The sequence below is a fragment of the Manacus candei genome, unplaced genomic scaffold (assembly GCF_025592945.1).
Source record: "Manacus candei isolate 608988 ecotype Guabito, Panama unplaced genomic scaffold, ASM2559294v1 h1tg000049l, whole genome shotgun sequence".
Taxonomy (NCBI): domain Eukaryota; kingdom Metazoa; phylum Chordata; class Aves; order Passeriformes; family Pipridae; genus Manacus; species Manacus candei.
The window spans coordinates 29,418,082-29,434,412 of record NW_026138097.1 but is presented as its reverse complement, the minus strand read 5'-3'; the positions used below and the strand labels follow the sequence as shown (position 1 = coordinate 29,434,412).

The following is a 16,331-nucleotide window of genomic DNA, read 5'->3' as shown; positions in this document are numbered from 1 at the left end:
TTAATGGTTTTTCCCTTCAGGAATGACTGAACAAATCTAGGGAACAAATGAACTCTTCCAGCTTTAAGATGTGATTTTGTAGTGTTTGCTTTGTAAATAATTTAATTCTCTTACTTTATTTACTTTGGTGGCAACTCTACAATGAATCTCTAACCACAGGGCTTCAGATTGCAGCTTCTTATTAATACTGCCAGGCTAATAGTTATTGATCTCTTAAGTTTTAGGTAGGTTTTAAAATAAAATGGGGAAGGAAAGAGACAACATTTAATTTTCATAAGAATGTGGAAAAGGTTACAATGACTCTAATCTCTGACTCTTAATCAATTTTTGTATTGTTTGAAGCTTGAACTAGAGGTGCAGTTCTTTTTTCTTTCTCCTTTTCATAACTTTGCCTCAGCTTTGAAGCTTCTGTAAGCTGAGGACAGCTTATCAGAAAAGTCCTAGCAACTGAAAGATGCTTACACAGAGTTACAAGTGAATGAGATGAATTTCAGGCTCCCTAGGAAGAGGCTGAGCTCCTCAGAATAAGGAATATACATATTCAATCCCAAGGCAGAAGAATAGATTTAACTACAACGGATAATGCACAAAATTCCATCCTCAAAACCCCCATTTCCAAGGTTTTGCTTGTGATGTACTTGGTATCTCAGACTGTTAGTGCCTCACAAGAGAGAAGGAGACATGACCTTTTCTCTGGGGCTTGATTTAGACATTGTGGTACAGTATTGTACAGCAGAGGATAATGCCTTTAAATGCTGAAGACTGAATACCTATATAGGGAAATTATACATGCAGCTTGCCAGCCTATCTGATATCATCATATTCCAAAGGAGTTCGCTTTTGTCTGTCTGAGGAACGCAGCTTATCTGTTTTGTTATTCTAATTTTCTAGTAAAGACATGAAGGAATTGCCAAAACTGATTGTTTTGCCAAAACTGTTCTTTTGAGGGAGGGAAGAGGTGGGAAGGGGGGTTTGTAGTAGAGTAACAGTTTACAGTGGTGCAATAATACTAAGGTAGGATTCGTGGTGGCTGGATTCCAACAAAATAAAACAACTTTCGGGGTGTGGGGCAGACATCCAGTATGCAAGTGCGAAAATTTATCACATAATGACCACATTTTGAGCCTCAGAAGCTCTACTGAGTAAGTCAGAGTTTTTCACCCCTCAGGTTAGCTGCTCACATGACTCATTTGAGTTGATTCTGTTTAACAATGGTTTGTCTCTAAAAGGAAATAGTAATTTTTCTGCTCCCCCAGGTAATTTTGACCAGTAAGTCAGGCAGTGCTGACTCAGTGTAGATGTGATGTGTTAATGAGAGGCTGGGTAGAACCTAGAAGCAGGAGTATCTTGTGTCACTGACTGCCTCAGGGTGAATTATCATGTCTTAGGTGAGGGAACTGTAATTTCCTAAATATGCTAACTCAATCAGGAGAACCTATAATTGTGAGTGAAAATAGAAATTCCACTATTAAAAAATGAACTGTATTATATATTTAACATGAATTTATTTCTATTAAATATATTTAATGGGGTAAGTGCAACATTTTCAAAGGACCAAAGTGAATTAATTGGCATCCAACTCTATTTTTCATAATAAATTATTAGTCCCTTTAAAAATGGCTTTAAAGTCTGTGTCATGACTGAAAACAGAAATTCAGTTCTTAATTTACCATCAAGTACATAAGAATTTTACCCAGGTGCTATTAACATGGTAAGAACCACTTACCCTGCTCTCCTACCTAATTAATTGATTTAAAGTAGACCTCACCGTTGTTTGACATTGTTATGGTGATTAGTACCTATGCAGCCTACTCACTCTGTCTTAACAATGCTGATTTCTTATTCTGAATTGAATCCTGCTTCTCAGGAACTTGATGGAAAAATTCCTTCTAGCTTCCATGAGAACAAGATTAAGCTGCCAGGGACAAGATTTTATTCCAGTTGTTGCAATTGTATGTCATAATATGTGTTTTTTACATGAAGGTAGCAATTTTCTATATGCATGTGTACTCTTCAACACAGATTCTCTTTCTCTTTGGTGCAGGTAAAAAGCTGTATTAAAACCTACATACATACCTATAAACATATATGCTTTGTGTGTATATAGTCATATATATAAAGATTAAGTTTAACACCCTAAGTCAGTTTAATATGGGGATAATTTTGCAGATAATATTCAGAGGTGAAGCTGAAAAAGGTTATTATAAAGGAGAGAATAAGAATGTCTTTGTATGTAAGAGTGTTTGTGATTATACTTCTTACAATCATTTTTCCATGTATGTGCAATAAATATTGTTATATAATTGAATTATATATCAGATCAGAATCTATTAGTCTACATGAGATTAGTTTAATAAAAGGTATCATTGCTGAACACTAGAGAAACTATATTTATTTCCACTGATTTTAAAGTAATCAATTCCAAAAGCAAAGTTAAATGCTAGGAAAAAGGTTCTTCACCCAGAGAGTAGGTGAAGAACTGGCTCCCCAAGGAAGTGGTCACAGCTCCAAGCATGACAAAGTTCAAGAAGCATTTGAACAACACTCTCAGGCACATGGTGTAATTCTTGGGTCTGTCCTGTGCAGGGCTACGAGCGGAACTTCGATGATCCTTGCAGGTCCCTCTCAACTCGGGATATTCTATGACATTCCACAGTATGTCCCTTTTAAAATCTGCAAGTACGGTGCCTTACTAAAAATGCAACATTTTGAGCTACTATTATAATTCCCTATAGTAATTAAAGCAAACTTCTGTGCTTTAGTGAAATTAGTTGCAATTATCCTATTATGGCCTTGATTCCACAATAAGATGATTTGACCTTGGTGCTTATACACTGTTACACTGAAATTGTGGTTTAAAATTTGGTGAAACTTGTCCTAAAGTAACTTAAGTATATGCAATGATGTCACTGAGGTTTAAGACATTTAAATTATATTTATCTACTTCTAATTTAGAAATTACAGAGTTTACATTGCTTGAAATAACAAACGTGTCAGTTTACACACTTCTTACTCATTATAGCATCCTTACTGAGATTTTGACCAGATACGTAGATGACACAGTGGGTGGAAAACTGGCTGGACAAAAGGGCATCATTGCCACACAGACAGCTGGGGGACCAGAACATATGCCATACAAGAACTGCATCTTCTGGGCCTTAAAGGAAGGTTACATAGATATCCTACTGCTGTCTACAACTACTTAACAGAATGGTGTAGAGAAGATGGGGTCAGGATCATCTTAAGAGTTCCATATCTAAGAAAAAGAAGCAAAAGACACATGCTGGAATAAAGGAAATTCCAACTGATGAAAGGAAGACAAATTTTACTATGATGCTGGTCAAACAACAGAACAAGTTGCCCAGGGTGATTGAGGAATTTCTGTCCCATCAGCTGGACAAGGTCCTGAGCAACTTTCTTTTCCTGGACCAGTGACCTCTGGAGGTCCCTTCCAAGCCTAAAAGATTCAGTAAGACTAAGTTCTGTCTTTTGTGGCACTGGAAGACTGAAGCCTTCTCTACAAACTGAGAAAGTGAGTTTATTTTTTAAATGTTCTAGGCTTACCTGGACTAACGGGAGGTAAACTGGCACAAGATCATCTAGCAATGAATTTCATAATATATGTATCCCAGACTGTTAGCAATTACATAACAGCTAAGACTACCCACAAAGACAAGCAACTTTGAATTTCATTGTTGATTTGTTCCCTGTACATCGATCAGGGTAGAGCTCCACAACCTACTGAAAATTCTCAAAACTATCTCCTTAAATGTGGTTCTCTGATTATGTTTGCTCAAAATCTTCATTCTGGAGTATAGGAGGGATCACATCTAAAATATTCAATTGTCTAGTTACTTAAAAAAAAAAAAAGCCTTCAATTTTAAATCTTAACAACATACTGTTCTCTTTTGTCTCAGCCTGATCTTTCAATTTGCACTACTCAGATTACATTTCTATACAAAAAGAAGTAATGCATATAAATTCTTTCTTAGGTCAATTTCTGAAGTCTGATTTATCATTATAAAGCATCATATATTATACATATATAAAATTGCTAACTGTAGGGGGTAGTCATTGTATCTTTTTCATGTTCACACAATCTCTTGCATAACACAGCCACAAGAGGAAGCAAAAGGAAAATGAAAACCATAATAATACTAAAGATTGTATCAGTAATACCAGATTTCAAATAATTTTACAGAGGTGCCATGGAGACATCAATGGGGCTTTGAAGCTAATTCTAAGGGTTCTCTAGGCTTTCCTTGGTAGGAAAAGTACATTTCTTTATTTTTGTTTAATTGAGCCCATCAAGATATTAAGTACTAGAATCACAGTCTTACCTTATGGAATTATGATAATAAGGCCCCTCAGCAAATTGATTATTTCCTCACTTATCTCAGATGATGAGAATTTGTTACCCTTTTAATATTTTGTAACTGTGTATTACAAAACTGCTGCTATTCAATCTCAGCAGTTATAAGCATGAAACAGAAGACTTGGATTTTTTTTAAACATTGCTTGTTAAGTAGGGGTGCAACCTGATTTACTCTGAGACCTATTTAACCGATTACAAAAATAAGAACCCCAGAAATTACCAGAAAGTTAACACATAGTAGTAATGCTTCCAGCCAGTCACAGACAGTGCCTTTTTAGAGATACTACATTCACATAAAGGTGACACAATATTCATCAGGAAACACAGGAATTCGTTTGCAAAGGCTGCAGCAAAAGACCATTCTGTAATCAAAAGTATATTTGAAGTTTTAATTATGTTATCTGAAACAAGAGCCTTTGACACTAAACTCATAGTAAATGATGGAAACAACTAGGGTATGACAGTTCTTATAAGCAAAGAAATTCTACATCAAAGTACTTAATGAAAAACAATTATACTGTAAGAAAACAGAGGCCTCTGAAGATAGCATGCAAAAACCAACAAGTATGAGACTGAGTTACCTTTTTATAATTGTCAAAGACTAAAGTAACACATGTACACACATATTTTGGCACAGAGTTCGTCTAACTCAATAAAGAAATACCATCACATCTTATGTATACCGTGCAACTGCTAACTACCAGCAATGTTGTGTAAGCACCCAATGGTCAGGAACGGAAAGAAAAACTAAATTCAATTTAACTGCATTGAGATTTAGTTAAAATGTGAGTTGCAAGAATCCAGACATCCGTACTGTTTCCTAATCTTGCATTCTTTGAACGCTGACTCTCTGGTATCTTCTACTTTTGACATATATTTATCCTGTGAAAATAAGACATTTTATGGTGCAGATTTTTATCTAACAGATAAACATCTGTGTTGCATATTTGTAAGTATTTTACTTCTTTGCTAGCCTACAGTTAGTCCTTCTGTGCAGGGGCACAGAAATCTCTTAGGTCTCTGCAATCTGAATTTTTATATCAGTGTCATCTTTGTGAAAGGTGTTTGGGTTTTGTCCTTAACATTGTTCCTTTTCAAGCACTCTGAAAGAAGACAACCTTGGGGACACTAAAATAGAAGTCAGAGTATCCCTTAAAAGGCACATGTGGGAAGAGGGGCATTGTGTACTGGCACTTCACCTCACAACATCTAACTCAGGAACTAGGATTGAATGAGATTTTGCAGGAACAACTGCACAAATTTGAGAGTGCAAGGACGTAGATGCACAGAGAAGATCACTATTAATATAAGTGAAAACGGTTTAAATTTAATCAACACACATTCATCCTTCTTTTTCTTATTTGTTTAAATTTTGCCATTTCTCAGCTCCACCTCCAACATCCTTTGAAGCCCCAGACTCATTCCCAGGGTCCTCACATGTGAGAAGAAAAGGACATTACTTTCCTTTATTAAATGCTAATTCACCTGTCATGTTCTACTTTCTTGTACTGACATGTGTTATGAATAGGAGTTTGACTTTCTTCAAAGGAAAGTGCTTTTAATAAAGAATGCCATATATGTAATTTCCATCATTTGAAAATCACTTAAGTTGATAAGGCTATTTTGCATCTTACAGAGAATAAAATTACCTTGCTGCTCTATGAATTGAAGCTGATAGAGAACAGGCTGGAAACATGGTTTGATACACTTATCTGTTACTGTAAGGCTGTCACAAAACTTGGATTTGCAAAACTGCTTTGCCATTCACATGGATTTAAAAGTACTTTTAAAATTACTTTGGCAGTTTGTGAGATTTGCATTTCTACCTTTGTATATTTTATGGAATATGTGACTAAATTATATACACTTTTTAGATCAGAACTCCAAATTTTCAGAAGATAAGTAGCACTTCTCAGCATGAACAAACTGAGAAATAGAGATGAAAATTAATATTAAATTGTTTGAAATGTCAATCTGAGTGAGAAAAGCAGCTTGCTACCTTATGCAGAAGAACAGAATAAAACAGAAATTGTTTATCTCAAACAAAATATAAGGTTCAGGTGAGGGCACTTTCTTATATTTGAAATGCACACCAATGAAGTGAAAAGGTACATCTCTTGGTTGTTTTTTCGTTTTTTGGTGGTGGTGCTTTTGGCAGTCACGCTGAACCTAGTCTGTCCTGGGCCACCTCCACTAGATTTTGCAGCTTTTACGACTTGCACTCAGAATTTAACCTTAAGTATTACTAAACGTGAACACAAACTGATAAAACCTATAATAAAGACTTTAAGGTTTATAAACCTTAAAATATTATATAGCATCATTTAAAATTATGACCGCCATCTAGATAAGCTGTCACGGTACAATACTGAAGATGATTCTCTTGAAATTGGCATTTAAGATAGAAACAAAGGCATTTTCCAGGAATTACCCCACAGTTCATTCTACTACAATGAATAGCTAAACTGCGACTGGGTTGTGGTTAGTGTTTGTGGGGCACCTTGATCTTATTATGGTAGAGGTGAAATACTGTATGGTTCTTTGACTTAGCATTACAAGGAAAAGCAGATCTGTGAAAGCAGTATCCTTCATTATCACAGATTTAAGCCTGCATGCAGTTATTTCTGCTGTTTTGGGGGACAATGAAAAACTGGTGTGCTTTTTCACTAAGTGCCCTTGCAAAGTCTACTGGCCTAATTTAAAGGGGAGCAGGAAAGTATTTAGTTTGTATTACCAGAACAACTTCTGACGGGATACTTCTTCCCTATCTTCAGTCACACACGAGTTAGCCATTGAGTCTCTGGCTACTTCTCTAGGTTCTCACACAGGACCCATTACACTAAGATGAAACACTTCAGGTGATAGAGATAAGTGGAATGAACACCCAGTGGTGTCATTTTTTCTCTACTGTCCAGAAGCCTACTTGACTACTTGAAACACAACTTATTTCAGATGATTTGTGGTAGAGAAAAATCCCTCTAAATCCAGACACATGTACTTAGGCAATAGGGAAGTTCAGATGTAGAAGAGTTAATCAAAAGTTGATCTTGACTTTGATACTAAAAATAATAGTTCAGTTTTAACAATGCTGCTTTTCCCTCTAAATCCCTTCACATGAGAATGTTATTTAATAAGAAGTGACTGAGGGAGAAAACCTCCTCTAACCTCTCTAACTACCAGGTCTGCTTGTCAGAAATATATTTGGGAGAAACTGGAGCAAAAGGCAATGAGCAAGTGGCTGAGGGCACATTAAAAGTCAAGATCTCCTTGACACAAGGCTTTTACACTGCAATGGAAAAAAATACTTAACATTTAAACATTTAGTAGTTTAAATTGTCAGCTAACTTACGCATACATTAGAAACCAGAGAGTCCAGATGTTGCCATACATGCTATAAAACATCAAAGTTTCATTATGCATTTATTAACTTAACTAGCATCTTTCTCTTCATTGATATAATATGAGGAGCACCAGTTATTAATGCATGACCATACATTCCATTTTGTAAATCAACTTCTTGATGACAGCCTTTTCTCATTCAGGTATCTGTTTATTGTTTTGCACAGCTCAACTATCAAACGAAGTGTAATAAAAACTGGCACAAATTAGACAAATTGCAGTATATATTCTGTCTTTCTTCTGAACAAGTCTGATCAATGCAAGTCTGCAAGTCCTGATCAATGCTTTCTGGCATCTTCTGCATTGCGAATTTATGTCAATTTAATATTTCAGAGACTAAGATACTTTATAGGTCAATTAGCAATTCAATAAAAAATTCAGTGTTTCCCAGATCCTTGCAGATGCATGTGTGAGAAATTCTGAAATGCTCACATTTATAATGAGAAAACTGCAAGCTCTCCAAGTGGGAAGAAAGCTGCATATTTGACTTAATCATCTCCTGACACATCCTTATATTTTCTATCAAGGTACAATACTAGGACTTAGCTGCTGTTCTTGTAACTACAACACTAAACACTCTTTTCACTTGGATTTATTACTAATCCTGAAACAAAATGTGAGCATGTTCTAAGATAGGAGGACCCCATGAAGTTGTTTATGCTCCAGAAGAGTCACGTTCTGCTATGGGAATGCAAATACTTGTTTCTGAGGTGTTTTCAGTCTCACAGCTGGAAGGAAATCTTTCCAAATATCAAGATTACACTTTGAAATAACGTACCCGATGATGCTTCTTTGAGTGCAAGGCTGGCCAAGATGACCTTGTGAGGTTCCTTCCAACCTGAATTTTTTTGCAAGTCTAATAATTCATTAGAGTTGTGAACTCCTGATGTATCTTTCAATCCAATTTTCTCACGTTTAGCAATAAAACTTCAAAACAAACACCAGTTATTCCAGGCACCCAAAGAAACCCACATTGTTCACGAGATCACAAGACATACACTCAGTGGCAATTTACACACTCCTGAGAACTTTTTCATCACTAAGTAATGGTGATGGTAATACAGGGTGAGATCCGTTTTATCGTGTGCTAGATAAAATCAATCACCCTTTGTGACTCTCTCTCTCTCAGTCACTTATAAGGTAGTCTAATACAGATATCTTACATATTGGATTATGAACTTTTAGACAGCTAGCAAGATTAAGTAGGTTCTAGCACATATTAAGTAACAATTTAATTGATACGCTATCCTTGAATTTTGTGTATATCTTATAACTCTATTACAGACAGATGAGTAGTGAATGGAGTATCCTTCAGTACTGACACTTGTAGCCTCCAGCTCAGGAACAATTATTTAAAAATGACCCCTGCTAAAGGTTCTGTTTCAGGACCTCATTCAAAAATTTGTGAAGGCAGACGAAATTGTACCACTAACTTTACTTATCAAGCTGAATCAAGCTTTTACTAACTTTACTGAATCAAGCTTTTACACCAATAGTCACAATAAAGATGTCTTAAGTATTACAACAGTTCAACTTATCCCATCAAAATCCCTAGAATCTAGACCCCTGAAGAGACACCTGGATTCCCTACACATTTTAAAGGCAGAGATACATAGGGACTTGTTTTCTACACAGTACAAGAAGTCAACAAAAACCTTCAGGTGGAACTGTCCTTTATTCAAGAGTGAGTGATTAAAATGCTGCTAATGTCTAAAAAAAAAAAAAAAACCACAAAAATACAGGCCAAGAGAAAGAATGGCACTTTTCAATTACTTGTACAATACTTCTCTTAACATTGACACAGAACAGCATTAGAAACCACTGTCAGGATAAAAGAAAACTGACAGAAAGACTTGAAGCACAAAACTGTGCATTGAAGTTTTACAACTCCAGCTTTGCATTCACTACAGCTGCACCCTATGGACTTATCATTAAACAGTATGAAATGCAATACTAATACAAGTTCCAAATTTTACTTCAAGAGGACAAGTCCTATTTTGTACATAGGAGCCAGCAGTGTGCCCAGGTGGCCAAAAAAGCCAATGGCATCCTAGTCTGTATCAGGAATAGTGTGGCCAGCAGGACCAGGGCAGTGATTCTGCCCCTGTACTCAGTGCTGGTGAGGCCACACCTTGAGTGCTCTGTCCAATTCTGGGCCCCTCAATTCAAGAAGGATGTTGAGGTGCCGGAGCAAGTCCAGAGAAGGGCAACAAAGCTGAGGAAGGGTCTGGAGGGTAAGTCCTATGAGGAGCAGCTGGTCTGACCATGACCAGGAACCTGGGCAGTATGCCCAAGGAGGGAAAACTGGGTGCTGAACTACCTAGCGACAGTACTAGGTAAGTCAGGTTTACCATGTTTTTGTCTGAGTGAAGTTTAATTTTGGGATGAAAAAAGATGAATATGTCTACTGTCTTGGTCAAAGGACACATGGCATAATGCACAAGTTATAAAAAAGGAAAAAAAAAAGGGTCCTTTTAAAGACATGGAGCATGCCTGAAATGAAACCCAGAAAGAAGACCTCACTATAAATAAAGGAAATGCTACTATGGGGATGGCTCAGATCATTTATAGAGAAGCCTGGCTCCAATTTTAGCAATATAACAACACAGTTGATCGATCTGTGTGGAAAACAAAGCAGATTGGTCAATTCAGTGAAGTCTAGTATGAAACTTCTGGCCATTTGAAAAAGGTGTCTTTTTGTTTGTTTTGTAGTTTAGTATAGGTGAGTCTCGATTTTAGCAAACTCTCTGATATATTTTCCAGGTGCCTCAACACTGATTTATGGTCTATTTGGCAGCAGCAGAATAAAATATATCATTCTCTGGCACATTTCAGTAAAAAATTGTCAGCTGGGAATGAATGACAGCACCACTGAAAAGAAAGCTTTATATAGGCATTAAAAATCTCAACCAACTCAATTCTACCTATGTAATTTTACAATATATACAGTTGGAAAATTCACCTTTAAAAAAAGGTTATCTTAGGGGGAAATTACAGCTTGTGAGATAGAGTTTGTCACCACAAGAATATGATGCACAAATAAAAGTCGCAAAGAGAAAAGACAAATACCATGTCAATTCTGCTTAGGCAGAAAGATGCTTGAGCAACTAACCTGATAAAGCAAGCCCCTTTTGAATCTTCCTTTCCATAACAACAGCTAAGGCATCCTGCAATATGTGGAACTGCAATATCACAAAAATGGATGGCCTACAACATGAGTTGAAATCCTTGACCAATGTGATGTTCCAGCATTTCTGAAAATCAGTCTTAAGATAGGCCCTATTTGCTAAAAAATACTCGAGGACAAGAGCAGTAATGACTGTTATTAGTTTCTTTGAAGTTCAATGATGAAAGCCAAAGAAATGAACATACAAAGATCACAGCTGAAATGGTACAAGAATTATAGTCATAATTCCCCTGTCATACTGGCATGTTTGGACGGTTTCTAAACTGTAGCAAATTTGTATTGCAGTTCCTCAAAATAACTCTACAAATAACGTCAAACTGAGCAGCACTGTACAGTTATTACTAGATGGTTACATACATTTATTAGGTAATTATTTTCAACAGACTTTTCCCACCTTTTTTTTTAATTAATCTTTGCTTTTATCACATGTTCTTCAAGAATTTAACAAAATATTAAAATTTTGAGGTTGTGCAAACTTATTATCCATAATTTAACCAGTATTTTGAATGGCATATCAGATAAGACAGTCAATTTCACATGTATAGTCTTACTTTCCTAAAAAAAATTTGCAGACTTGGGAACATTAGTACAACATATGAGAGCTGTGATTGCCTTGTTTTAACAACTTGCAGAGCACTGTTGCAATGAAGCATTAACCCTAAGATAGCACTGGATAAAAATAACAAACATTATGAACAAAGTATCTATTTGTGGAATTCTGGAATTAAAATCAGAGAAGGAGAAGTATGCTGTAATGATAACAAATGAACAAGTTAGCAAAAATGAATACAAAATATGCTTTTAAAGTACAGAAGTAGAAATAATTTTGTCATGATCGTTGAAATAGTTCAAGATCAAGGAAGTGATTATTTTTTAAAGACAGAACATAAAAATAAAAGTTTAATGATCCACAGCGTTTGGATGAATTTCAGGTGAAAACACCCCACCAAAAACCTACACAAAATTAAAAAAGTCCAAACCCCCAAGACATGTGCTTACCATACAATCAAAATTCAGGGGCAATAATGCTTTACATAAATTATTGTCCTTTTCCTTACTTGTATATGTTTGTGAATTAAGAATCTCCCAGCTCTCTTGCTGGAGCTACTAATCTGCCCCATAAATTCCTGTAACTATCTTAAGATTTTTATGATTTGTCACTTCATGACCCCAAAGTTGCTTGCAGTAGGTAATCTGAGGACCAGGAGTGCTTAGATCCTGCTACTGCCAGCCTAGGAATGAAGCACTAAAGCAGAACAAAGCCATTGCTTTTCTTACAGAGATTAGAGCATGAGAGATCAAGAAACATTGCATGATGTTTAATTAATTTAACAATTCCTTCCAATATACCAGCACACTGTCACAAAAAAATCTGAATATGACACACTAGAGAAAGAATTAAGTAAATTGTTCTAGAAATGTGAGAAGAAGAGTTTTCATTGTCCTCATTCTGCTGAAAACTGGAAAAAACACCCCAAGCCCACAGAACATGTAGATTTTTTTGGAAAGAACATACCTATTAACTCTTTATTTCTGACATCTAAGGCCATGTTTCGTAAAGCTGTAGCAACTGCACATACCACCCGGTCATTGTCTATTCGAAGCAGTTCCACCAATATTGGCAATCCTTTTTCTTTGCGGACAGCAGCACGGATGTACACTGACCACTGCAAAGACACATGGGAGAGTGTGAGGAAACTGAGAAATCCACTAGAGAAAGCAAGGCATCTGAGGTTATAACAGAGTAAGGGGTTATAGAAGCATTTGGATGCAAAACTCAAAAGAGGGGAAATAATTGCATTTATGATGCTAGGCAACCACTTGATTTGGCAATCTGTGCTAATTTTTTATGGTGACAGAGAAATTAAATGATGAATTGACTTTACTCCCAGCACACCTGGTTACATTTTTACAGCCCAAGTCTGCAGATGACTTACTTTGCATCAGTATTTCATATGCAACATCTAATGATGCTTGTTTACTGCTAAACCAACAAAATTTATATTAGAAGATGTATATTACAAAGCATATTCAAGAGGTCTGAGTATTTCTTTGTTATTACCACAAGAATTATTCAGTCTACAAACATGAAAATGCTGTCATTATTTCTCTTGTGATTGTCAATTAGTTCTGAAGGAAAAATGAGGACAACAATATATGCGGTTTTGGCACCTGTAGTGATCCTAACTGGAATACTATTGTACATTGAGGTGGTAGATTCCCTCAAGAGCTGACCTGAGGGTGGTGCAGGCCTGTGCTGTGCCTAGCTGCTGTATCATGTGGCTGCAGGATAAATCCAGTGGCTGATTCTATCAAAGAAGCCCCTAAGCATCTCCCACGTGACAGTTGGTCACGACACCACTGACATGGCCTTGTCCTTATATCAAAGAGAGCAGAATGTTCTCATGTAAACATCCTTTTTATCTAACAATAGAAATGATGAATAGAGTTGTTTACTTCTAAGAGATCCTCTAGGAGCTCTAAAGATCATCATGCCAGTCAACAAGGGATCTGTGCAGTGTGCTGTGACTAGGCGGTCCATCCAGTGCTGCACAACTTGGGGTTCTTGGCACCCAAAGGGATGAAAGATTAGCTATACTTCCCCCTCTTCCATTCTGCTGTTAGCTCCAGTAGTTGCAAAAAAATTAAACAAGACCAAAACCATGTGGTTTTGAAATCTATGGGTATTGCCAAATTTAAGATGTTTGGACACCTGCAGGATGTGCAGATCTCCTCAGCATAGCCCACTTCAAAACAAGCCATCACTAGGCACATATTCCCTCCCACTTCATGAACTCTTCTCTGGAATTTTCACAAAGTTCACATTCATGCTGCTTGTACTGACAGTTGAAAGGAAATCACTGAAGCAGAGCATCTCGTTCCTTTCAGTGCCATGGCATGGACACTTATCTTGCCATTGTACCTGGAAGGTGAAGACAAATTCTGGAAGGCCTTAACTTTTGAAGTATTTCAAATATTTCAGAAACTAGGATAATAAGCCTTAGGATTTTCAGATCACAATGACCCTTCTCTTTTGACAAACCTTCCTTAAGGAACAGTTAAATCACACCATAAGAATAATTACGTTGCAATAGTGTTACTTCATAACCAGACAGAGTAAAAACAAATTTCATGGAACAAAGCATTAAAAAAGGTAAGCACATCCTCTGTCAGCAGACCATGCTTAACCCCTGCATATGGGCTCTACTTACCACAGTTGTGCTCACTTTAAAAAGCTAGCATCGGTTTATATTATAGATAGGTGCCCTGAATAGCAAAACCTGGAATATATATGTATGATAAGAACAGTAGATATGGAGATAGACAAGAACTGCAATACTGCAATATCTGGAGTGCAAATTCATTCTAGGTGATATAATTCAGGGGAAATTGGGGAAAAGGAAAAGAAACCAGCATTTAAGGATATTGTTTTATTAATTCTTCTCTGTAGTAACTGTGCATAACAAAAGCCAGTTGGACTTTGCTGTAGATGAAAGTGATAATGGTTATGATAAGCTTTCCAGTCAGGTAAGTTAGACAACGGGTTCTCAGCATCACCGAGTACAATAATGTGTCTAAAACTTAAACGTGCTGTCATTTTCTGCAGCAAAGCAAACAGCTCTTAGGTGAGAGAAGTGGTAGCAAGACTCTTGGTTGATCTTATTCCAGGGTCATTCCTCCAGTCTCTTCTCTAGAACCAGTGTATATCATCAGATAAAAAACTAAAACACATCTTAAGGATCAATGAGTTTAACAGAAAGTGTTTGCTGAAAAATTCTTTCCTACACTTCGAATCTAATGGGACATTAAATATAAAGGATGCTATGAAAACACCAAATGAATATTTCTAACCTTCCTGTTTTAATAAATATGTATTTACCTGCCAGTTAAACACATTCTCAGGTGCAGCTGGGAAGTGAGAAATAGCTCTTTCCACTTACAAAATGCTGTATTTTGTACATCTCTCCCTGGGGAGGCCTCTGCTGTGTCTGCTGTGATTACGGGGTGACTGTCAGAGTAAGAGTTCATGGTGTCAGTCAGAATATTTTGAGAAAAGAGTGAGTCTGGTTGAGGTGAGAGTTCAAGCTATCAGACAATATTCTGAAAGATGCTGTCATTCATTGCAGAAATACATCACAGATGTAGCATCTTCAAAATGGACTATGTGGGGAATCAGTGGGGGTGTTTGTTTTGAGAAAAAAAAGCTTATTTGTGTCTATTCAATACCAGAGAGAATCTAAAATGATCCTTTAGATTATTCACTATATTTTAAAAACCTTCATACTAAAACCTCAGTAAACAGTTTTCCCTTGATTTTTCTTTTTAGCTACCAAGGGAAAACACAAGCACTTGTTTCATGAAACCAGGTTTACAACAGACTCCTTGGGATGTAGTATTTTCATCATCCATTCCAAAGCAAAAGTTTAAAAGCAACAAATTAAGAAATCTTTTTCTTTTAACCCTTGGGAGAGAAGGAGACGTTACAGGAGGATCACTGAAATAACTCAATATGAAAAAAAGAGGAAGTATAAACCTCCTTACTGAATAAATGACATGCAAGCCTTCAAGATCTGTAATAAACCAATTAATTTGATCACAACAGTAAAAAATACAGCTCCAAAGTTTTCACGGGGGAAAAATTCAGATATAATGTTTTATAGATGCACATATGCACACATACACATAAAACAATGGGAGAACTACAGAAAAGCATGTATGAAACCTCTCCTCTCCCCTGGGCATTCCTCTCCCTCCCAAGCTGTCTTTTTCCAGAGGATGTCATCTGCTTTGGGAAAAGCTCACAGACTCCTCAGTGTGTGATTTGCTATCATTTCTTCTGCTGTTTCAAGTCATGAACCTTAGGCAGAAAGACAGAAAAGTCTATTAATTGTTTCAACAGTCTCTGGAGAACTTTCCATGTGGAAAGTGGTAAGAACTGTCTGGTTCTCTTTCCTTAAACTGCCAATTAGGACAAGTCTCTGCAAGCAATTACGCTGCGCTGTGTGGATTTCAGGAAAGCTCAATTTGAGATGCCTCAAAATGGCTATTTTATTCTTGCAGAGAATGGAAAAATTGATTCGCTCTGGAGTATACTGATGATCTTTTCGTTTGCCTAAAGCCATCATGGAACGCGCCTGCATTTCCACATTGTAGGTCAATTGCTAATAGGAGCTCAGTGAAGTATAAAAGCAAAGAGATGAAAAATCATAAAAAAAGAAAAGAGACAAAGTGTTTGTTGCCTATCATTAAGTAAATGAGGCACTCTGCCAATATACTTAGTCATCCTGTTACTCCACAAATCAGTGGCAGTGTCAATGATCAAATAACTGTTCAGTTTGTAAAATGAAAGCACTCCTGTGGGAACTGCAA

The 16,331-nt window shown here is 36.6% G+C and overlaps 1 protein-coding gene across 6 annotated transcripts in view; it reads right to left on the bottom strand.

The window, feature by feature from the left end:
- CTNND2 (catenin delta 2) overlaps positions 1-16,331 on the bottom strand; it is a 627,538-nt gene that overhangs the window by 55,964 nt on the left and 555,243 nt on the right. For all 6 annotated transcript variants that reach the window (XM_051799301.1, XM_051799302.1, XM_051799306.1 and 3 more), the window contains one exon: positions 12,478-12,628. In XM_051799301.1, the coding sequence (XP_051655261.1) occupies positions 12,478-12,628 (151 nt within the window). The remainder of the gene's footprint in view (positions 1-12,477; positions 12,629-16,331) is intronic.